The 9175-nt window shown below is 39.3% G+C and overlaps 3 protein-coding genes across 3 annotated transcripts; all 3 read left to right on the top strand.

The window, feature by feature from the left end:
- The first annotated feature begins 58 nt into the window (after positions 1-58).
- On the top strand, positions 59-2078 carry LOC136071152 (uncharacterized). The gene is made up of 3 exons (XM_065782117.1): positions 59-346; positions 623-1611; positions 1715-2078. Exons 1-2 carry the CDS (start codon positions 59-61, stop codon positions 1178-1180), a joined length of 846 nt encoding a protein of 281 aa, XP_065638189.1. The 3' UTR covers positions 1181-1611; positions 1715-2078.
- Positions 1199-1807, top strand: LOC136071151 (extensin-like). The gene is made up of 2 exons (XM_065782116.1): positions 1199-1576; positions 1715-1807. Exons 1-2 carry the CDS (start codon positions 1199-1201, stop codon positions 1805-1807), a joined length of 471 nt encoding a protein of 156 aa, XP_065638188.1.
- A 1078-nt stretch (positions 2079-3156) lies between the features above and the next one.
- Positions 3157-4095, top strand: LOC112030755 (vacuolar protein sorting-associated protein 45 homolog). Its single transcript, XM_024063418.1, has 4 exons — positions 3157-3395; positions 3513-3593; positions 3684-3825; positions 3935-4095. Exons 1-4 carry the CDS (start codon positions 3261-3263, stop codon positions 4093-4095), a joined length of 519 nt encoding a protein of 172 aa, XP_023919186.1. The 5' UTR covers positions 3157-3260.
- Positions 4096-9175: the final 5080 nt, after the last annotated feature.

Raw genomic sequence — 9175 nt, 5'->3', positions numbered from 1 at the left:
TTGCAGGAGGGGTACGTGGACAGCAAGGGTGCCGCTTGTGTGTTATTGCATAGTGGAGATGCACCACCCGGATCGTGTCCTTCGACAGTTTGGGTTGGCGCGAGAGCGGCCTGACGGTGTTGTGTATGATGAAAGGCTGCACAGAATAGACTTGCGTGGGAAGGTGGAGAAGAATTGGAGGCAAGAGCATGAACCGTATATCATTTCATGGAATAGTCGAGAACAACGACTTTGCAATGCACCTCCTCAGACTGGTGAGATGGCCCGCAATCATGCCTATTACCAATGGTACGATCTGGTCACTCTAAAGTATGTCGACCGCAACAGCGCTAAATTACATCAGCTGGTAATGTGTTCTAATTATATTTCCTAGCTCGCTTTGTTTTTTCTTTAGTACATGTACGAATGTAGGATCAATTGATTACTTCTTTGAACAAATTTGGTTTGATCTGACTGACATCCAATTAAAAAGAGTTTTTGTTGCATATAGTATCGTACTAAAACTTTCAGTTCTTAGTTTAGATGAGTATTTAAGTAGATTAGTACATTCTATATTATGCATTTTGTAATTGTTACATAAATGTGGAAAATTTTGATTGTACTGGTTCTTTCTCTGTTTCAGATTGAAAGTCATTTAGCGTTGTTGAATTGGGTTCCGGTAGGCAGCCGAGAACACAACCACATCCGGCGCATCCTATATACTGTGGTTGGGCTTGGTGGTGATCCTGCAGCCACTGGGCCAGCAACTACTGTAGCCCTAAGCACAAGTGCAGCACCCGTAACTACACCGACCCGTGCTCGGCGTGATATTGTCAGCCCAAGCACAAGCGTAGGTAGGGGTAGTGGTCGGCTTGTTACAGCAAGCCCAAGCACAAGCACAACAAGGGGCCGTGGTCGGCCTGCTCCAGCAAGCCGAAGCCCAAGTGCAGCTAGAGGCCGTGGTGGGGCTGCTATAGCAAGCCCAAGCACAAGTTCAGCTACAGGCCGTGGTCGGCGTGCAACAACCCCTCGGGTTGTAATTAATCCCTTCATACCTGCACCCATCCTGCACGCATCTCCCCACCCTGAGGTCCCTCCACCCATCCCAGATGTATCTCCTCAATCCGAGGTCCCTCCACCCATTGTAGATGTATCTCCCCAGACCGAGGTCCTTCCACCCATCCCAAATGCATCTCCTTAGTCCGAGGTCACTCCACCCATGGTAGATGCATCTCCTCAGCCCGAGGTCCCTTCACCCACCCCACCTTCACAGCCCAATTTCGATCTTGATATCCATTCTCAGTTGACCCCTCCATTGCACCCCGAGACACCCTTACACCCACCCACCAGCTCTAGTACACCCACTTTGTCCATAGACCCACCCCATACTGAACCTATGACAAAGATCCCCACTCCTGGCCTCTACACAGAGCATCATTACCCACCTACCTCATCCTCATCCGACCCTGTAGGACCTTCGGTTGGGACTGACACTCCACAGCCAGATACTGATGTACCGGACGAGAATCCCCTCCTCAGCCTTCACCCCCACGAGGTAGACCGCAACGTGCTAGAAGAGCTCCCACTTGTGGGACAGGTGGACATAAAATAGGACACAAACATAGCTCTATGGTATGATAACATTAATTATCTTGTATATGCTATTTTGCAATTCACTTTATTATTTACAATTACACTGAATATTGATTGTACAATCCATCTAATGTCTTTGCAGCATGACGATGAGCCTAAGGATGATGCCCCGCAGCCTCCTCCCCCGCCCAAACATTACACGAGGGTTAAAAAACGCAAAATTGGTGAACCTTGAAAAAGAGGTTTGTTACTTTGCCCATTCCCCCACTCACATGAGGTAATTCAGAATGAAGCCAAATTACAAGAAATAGTTGTTCCAGAACTAAATCAGTGCTGTCCTTTTCATATTTTACTGTCGTTTTATAGTTACATTTTAACTTATTACATAAGTCTCTTCTTGCCCGTTATTCACGTTTAATGTTCTACTTCCACATTTACTTTGTTTTCCATATTTGTTTCTCATGTTGGGTAGGAAGTAAAGAACTGGAGCAATGCATGAGCTGGAGCTTATTTAGTAATTTTGATTTCTGGGTTTGCTTTAAAATTAAGATAGCTTTATATAAAAAACCATTTTTTTTTTCAGTTTGTTATAGTCTGTGCTAAACATAATTGGTGTGAGTGATTCAGTTAGAGGGTTTATGGAACTTTCTAACTGAAAAAATTGTAGTTTATTTAAGCTTTACTCAAGAGTGTGTTCTTGGAAAAGAGTTGGTAAGTTTCAATTTGTGAGTCTTGAAAAAGAGTCTGCCACTGCATTTAGAGGCCATGGCATCAGTTATAGGTTTCCGGGTATTGCCCTTTTTTGTGTCGAATTCTGAGAATAAGTATGGGAGTAGAGTGCAAGTGAGGAGTTTAGGTGATGCTGATGCTCTCCTCTTCTCCTCAGACTCAGTTGTGGTGAATGGAACTTCTATAGGTGGGGAGAGAGGGAAAGGTGGGACTTCAATTGGTCAAGGAAATGGGCATTTAAGGCCTAAAGTTGAGGAGAAGAGGAGAGTAAAGGATGAAGCTTTGGAAACTTTGAAGCCTTTGTGGAATGATGGATATGGGACTGAGACTGTCAGAGATTTCTTTGATATGGCCAAAGACATTGTTAAGCATGATGGCGGGCCGCCACGGTGGTTTTGCCCCATTTCTTGTGGACGCCCTTTGAAGGATTCTCCAATTCTTCTCTTTTTGCCAGGTAATGGATGCCCGACCATGGTTGATCAGCTCAAAGATGATTTTTGAATTTGCTTTGTGCTTTGTGTTTACAAGATATGTGTAGATGCTAGATTTCAGTGGACATGTTTCTTGTTTTTCTTTAAGTGATTTTGTTCCTTGATGTTTAATGTGTTTTTTGGTGGGTTAGAACTTTAGGTATATTGTTGTCAGTTTTTTTTTTATATTTAAAATTGCTGGATGTTGAAACTTTGTTGGTATGAATGTATGCAGGGATGGATGGTATAAAAAAAAAACTGGTTTACTTCCTTCGTCCCACGTCAGAGAATATCCAACATTTGCGGCAACAGCTAGCTAGTCCTAGATTTGAGAGGAGCACACACATGTATATTTTTTCCCCTAGAAACTGATTGATGATATGTGTATTCATGATATTTCATATCATTGTTAATTTTACTGGATGCAGTTTCTCCCTCAAATTTTACTATTTTAGGTTCATAGAAATCTGACTTTAATACTTTTTTGGGATGTATCGGAAGCTGATGTACCAGCAGGAAAGTGGGCTTTTTGATTTCAGGCGAATGGAAGTTTCCCTATTGTGGCTGGTAATTGATAGGAGGGATAATCCTGTGACCCCTTTGCTAAACCAGTGGACCTATCAGGTATTTGGGGTTTTTAGTAGAGATTTTGCCATTTATATGAGAAATGCCTCTTTGTTTTGACGTAACATAGACGGTTTTATTATTTATTCAACTCATTTATCACATCATGTTCCATAGGCAATGGTTCATGAATTGATAGGTATTCAAGACAACAAGGTGGATTTGAGAAACATTGGCAAACTTCCAACGGATCAACAGGTTGCATTGCATTTCCTGTTATAGTGCGCATATTTATTTTTATGTTTTGCGTTGCTAAGAAAATGATCTTTGTTCAATTCACACTCACAGGAGGTTGTGTTGTCATCAGAACAAGATGCCTTTTTCAAAGCTAACATGTATGAGAATTTTGGAGATATTGGGATGAATATCAAGCGATTGGTAGATGAATTTCAGCAGATTTCAAAGAGTAACCAGAGCATCCAGACAATAGGTTTGTATGAGGCTTGATAAATTCAGATTTACGAGATATCATGTTACTAAATTAGCATGGTGGGTTGAGGTATAACATCCCATCATTCCAACATTTTTAATTTCTGCAGAAGACACGGCCAAATTTGTTGACAAGTACCCTGAATACAGAAAAATGCATGGAAATGTTTCAAAGCACGTGACATTGGTCACAGAAATGAGCAAGATAGTTGAAGAGAGAAAACTCATGTTAGTTTCAGAAACAGAAGTGGCAGCATTTGAGGTAGTGTAATCAATTGTATGGTGTCTTCTTTTTATTATTATTATAATTATTTTTTTTTTTTGAGATCCGAAAATTCTTTTCTACTATTTGGTTGCACAAAATCTCTATGTTAAAACCAACAAAAAGTTAGTAGGTGGTGGTGGGAGGAGCTTCTGTATTATTATTATTATTTTTTTTTTGGGGGGAGGGGGTGGTAGTGGTGTAGTGACTAGAAGTGGGACAGGGAAGGTAGGAAGGTGGGGTTTTTTTTTTTTTTTTTTTTTTTTTTTTTTTTAGCATTAATGGTATTTTTCTAATTATGTAAAAAAAAAAAAAAAATTAACTACGTAATTGTTAGTTGTCAGGCAGAGTTGTTGGCCTTGGGTTTTAATTTATTTCTAGGTAAGTCTTCATCTTTCTTGCATCAGCTGCAAATTTGAGAATGTAGTTGTGGGTTGGATTGCATCGTGTTAATTTGACACTTGGTGAACCTATGTTGGGCATGTGGATTTTGGTTTGGCATTATTCATCCCATGTAGGTTGCAAGCATGCAATGATTTGTGGCTACTTAAAATCTACAAATCAAAATTCTTTTGATGTTCCATTTTTGACCCAATCTCGACCCAAGCCTAGAGAATGGAAGGTTGTGTTATAAGCCAGGCTTCTATCACTTCAGTCACACTTCACTGAACTTAAATCTCAACTACTACAAATATCCATAAATTGTATTTATTTTATACTTTTGTCATATTAATAGGATACGTTTAGTTATATAGTGATAATTTGAGGCTAGTTTAGTTCTTTGATGGAATGTAGTTAAAGTGGAAACTATCCTTGCTTTACACGATTTCCTCTGATCCAATAATCATTTTGGCCAAAAAAAAGCAGGTTTCTGAAAGACTTGGAAGAAGCTCAAAGGATAGCTCGTACTAGCACAGCAGTGATTTGAAGGGCCATCATATGGGTCTTGAGATCCAATAGATAATTTTTATGGCTTTATACGGAGCTTTTGACTTGGTGACTAGCAGTGGTAAGATTGTTAATGAATATTGGGAAGAGGAACTTGATGATCATCAGAATCAACCCACCTTTCTTGCATAAGACATCCAATATTCACCAATTTGCAAAGGAATAAAAAGTAAATAGGTGTTTTGGAGACTAAACCCATTACATATTGGAATATGAGATATTACTTATTCGTGAGAAACAATTTGCAGATAGCCTTATTGCTTGTTTAACAACAATACCTTGCCTTGTGAACGAAAATGTAAAATCTCACACAACTTTTTTTCTTTCTTTTTTGGATTGTATATATGCTTGATTTATCCTAGGTAGTTTTGTACTTGGACCATATTGTGAAAAGTTACAGCTGAGCATATGGTTGAGCCAGGGCCAGGGGTTTTGTTTATACTTTAGCAATCAATGTTCTGGTGACATGGGGAGTTTATGAATACTTGTGTGTGCTTAACTGGTATTGAAACTTTTGCTATTACATATATTTTGATCATGTTTTCTGGTGAATTATATTATCAGGGAGAATCTTTTGCTTTATTAATTGGTGGTGTCCAATTATGCTCCTGTGAACCTTGGTCTTCTCGATTCAGTCGAGTCATCTTCCAAATTACACTATCTTTGCTTGCTTTGCCTGAACAGAAACACAAACACAAACAATCTTTCATATAACCAAGCTGTCAGTAGATTGGCATCAAAATGTACTTCTTGATGCTTTATACTTGCTAATGAAGGATGGGTGTGATCAGTTTAAAATTTTAAATAGTGAGCTACAAGTTCTTAAACTCTATTGTGGGAATATCAAACTCACAGCATGCTCTCTGTATCTCATGAAAGCATGCACACAAGTAAAAAAAAAACCTTGATCGGGTCACTTCATTTTTTTTTTTTTTTAATGTATAGAAATCATATCATGTATGGATTTAAACCACCCAAAAAATTATAAAATTTAAGAAAATATTTAAATTTTTACTTAAATTAGAAAAGTAAAATAATTTATATCTTTTCCTTATCTGTTGGTAAAGAGTATTACATACGTAACAACACACCTTAACAAATACTATCAATAGATTCAACACTATCAATAAAAGTAATGAAGTTGAAATATTTGCACATTCGACTCTATCCACATTAATCTACCAAAAAAACTAAAACAAAAACAAAAACAAAGAAACAGCCTTTTTGGTTTCATTGTTTAGGGTTAGGGATTTCGTTTTTGCTTTTTTGTTTAATTTTGTGATTGATCTTCCAAACACAAAGTCTAAAAAAAATTTAAAAAAAAAAAAAAAAAAAGATGGAAGGAGAGCTTCAAGACTGGGAGGTGCTTCCCAATCAGATTTGCACTTTTGTATGTGCCTAAATTTGAAAGGCTAGATAAGCTTGTTATTTTCTTCTCTTTCCTTTTCTTTTTCTTTTTTTTTTTTTAGTGAAAAAATTTTCTTGAACAATTTTTTTACAAATAACAAGATAAATAACTGCAGCCAGATGTGCCTTGATGTTCACAATAGTTACCAACAAATAATTGCATTTGTACGAAAGAAACAAAAACGTGATGTTTTGAAAAAAAAAATAATGCAAAAATACGTCTAAAAGAAAGCGAGTTTTTGAAAATCGAGTTCTCCTTAAGTCCCCTGTTTTGCCCTGCTTTTCCCAGTGAAACTCGAGTTTCATAAACTCGAGTTCCACTGGGAAATTTTTTTTGCAAATCCCCTGTTTAGGCCGAGAGGACTCCCCTGTTTTGCCCTGTTTTTCCCAGTGAAACTCGAGTTTCATAAACTCGAGTTCCACTGGGAAATTTTTTTTTGCAAATCCCCTGTTTAGGCCGAGAGGCCTCCCCTGTTTTGTCCTGTTTTCCCCAGTGAAACTCGAGTTTCATAAACTCAAGTTCCACTGGGAAATTTTTTTTTGCAAATCCCCTGTTTAGGCCGAGAGGCCTCCCCTGTTTTGGTCTGTTTTTCCCAGTGAAACTCGAGTTTCATAAACTCGAGTTCCACTGGGAAATTTTTTTTTGCAAATCCCCTGTTTAGGCCGAGAGGCCTCCCCATAAACTCGAGTTTTATGAATGTTTTTTTTTTTAACCACTTTGGCAAATCCCCTGTTCAGGCAAACTACTCTGTTTTTCCCAGTGGAGCCCTTGAGTTTCATAAACTGAAATGCATTTGCCTGAAAAACAACAAAAGGCATTCTCAATGTATCAACGTTATAAACATGTGCAACCATGCTTAATTTGCAATTCTAACCGTATTACTCAAATCACAATCTTCATAGAGGTACATTGGATAGAGAATTACAAGTACATTCAACAAAAACTGCAAAAAGTTCACATAGAGCCAATACAACGTAGTCACTTCTCCTAAGATCAAAGGTCCGCTGGACAAAAACGTCATTCATGGAAGCATGCCTGAAAAACGTAGACTAATCACGTTAGGAGACAATATAGTAAACATTAGGTACACATCGAATGAACAACAATTATTTAACCAATGCATAACTTCTTGGCATCTACCTACCTACTATGGAACATGACCGCTTGTGGAAGCGCCATGGGACTGCAGACATTTTCTGCGGTTATGCCCGGAAGCATGACACAGTCCACATGTCTGCTTAGGTTGACTCTCTATCAAATCTGTGTCCTCCCTCCGCCATCGCCGTTCTCGATCCTTATTCCTCACTCCATCCATCTCATTCCTTATTCTTGACATCACTGGTCTCCCTTTGGCCCGTAATAATGCTGGATTAGGCAACCACTTTGGCCCAATGGGATCCCCCCACAATGACTGTGACTTAGGAACCACAAATGCATGCTCATAAGTGTTAATGGCATTGTTCAAACCATAACATGGGTGAATATATGTGGTTGAATCAATATGCAAATAGTCACATACTCTAATTGTATGTGAACACGGGATCCCTATGTTTTGCCATTTCCCACAACTGCATGTTCTGTCCTGTAACCGAACTTCATAACTGTGGTTTCCTCCTCCTGCACTACACGTGTTGAGTTGGGTAACTACTTGAAATATTCATCCATGGAAGCATGCCTGAAAAACGTAGAGTAATCACGTTAGGAGACAAGATAGTAAACATTAGGTAAACATCGAATGAACAACAATTATTTAACCAATGCATAACTTTTTGGCATCTACCTACCTACTGTGAAACATGACCACTTGTGGAAGCGCCATGGGACTGCGGACATTTTCTGCGGTTATGCCCGGAAGCATGACACAATCCACATGTTTGCTTAGGTTGACTCTCTATCAAATCGGTGTCCTCCCTCCGCCATCGCCGTTCTCGATCCTTATTCGTCACTCCATCCATCTCATTCCTTATTCTTGACTTAACTGGTCTCCCTTTGGCCCGTAACAATGCTGGATTAGGCAACCACTTTGGCCCAATCGGATCCCCCCACAATGACTGTGACTTAGGAACCACAAATGCATGCTCATAAGTGTTAAAGGCATTGTTCAAACCATAACATGGGTGAATATATGTGGTGGAATCAATATGCAAATAGTCACATACTCTAATTGCATGTGAACACGGGATCCCTATGTTTTGCCATTTCCCACAACTGCATGTTCTATCCTGTAACCGAACTTCATAACTGTGATTTCCCCCTCCTGCACTACACGTGTTGAGTTGGGTAACTATTTGAAATATCAACTCTTCATTGCTAAATGGCTTGAGATAATGTTTCTCAGATTTACGCTTATTTCCTTCCCACGTGGATAAGGCATGTGCACTCCATTTCTTACCCTCTGAGAACTCAAAATGGTATTCTTTGCGCCGGTCGTGGAAATATTGAACAAGTTTGTTCCAAGTGAACTCAACCAACGCAGCAATAGGAAGGCCCCGTGCACCTTTCAATACACCATTAAAACACTCTGATATATTGGTTGTCATTGCCCCAAAACGTCTTCCACCATCATGTGACTGGGTCCACATATCCACAGACTCGCTCATTAGGTATGTGTATGGAAGATAATCTTGATTCTTTTCCTTGCCATCCTTCCCCGTCACCTTCTTCTTATTCCTAATGGCCTCAATTTCTGCCTGCTTAATGGTCTCCATTATGGTATCAAATTTAACTGCCTGA

Source organism: Quercus suber, unplaced genomic scaffold (assembly GCF_002906115.3).
Source record: "Quercus suber isolate HL8 unplaced genomic scaffold, Cork oak 2.0 scaffold_290, whole genome shotgun sequence".
NCBI lineage: Eukaryota > Viridiplantae > Streptophyta > Magnoliopsida > Fagales > Fagaceae > Quercus > Quercus suber.
Note: the sequence above shows the minus strand (reverse complement) of the source record. Positions and strands in the feature narration are given on the sequence as shown.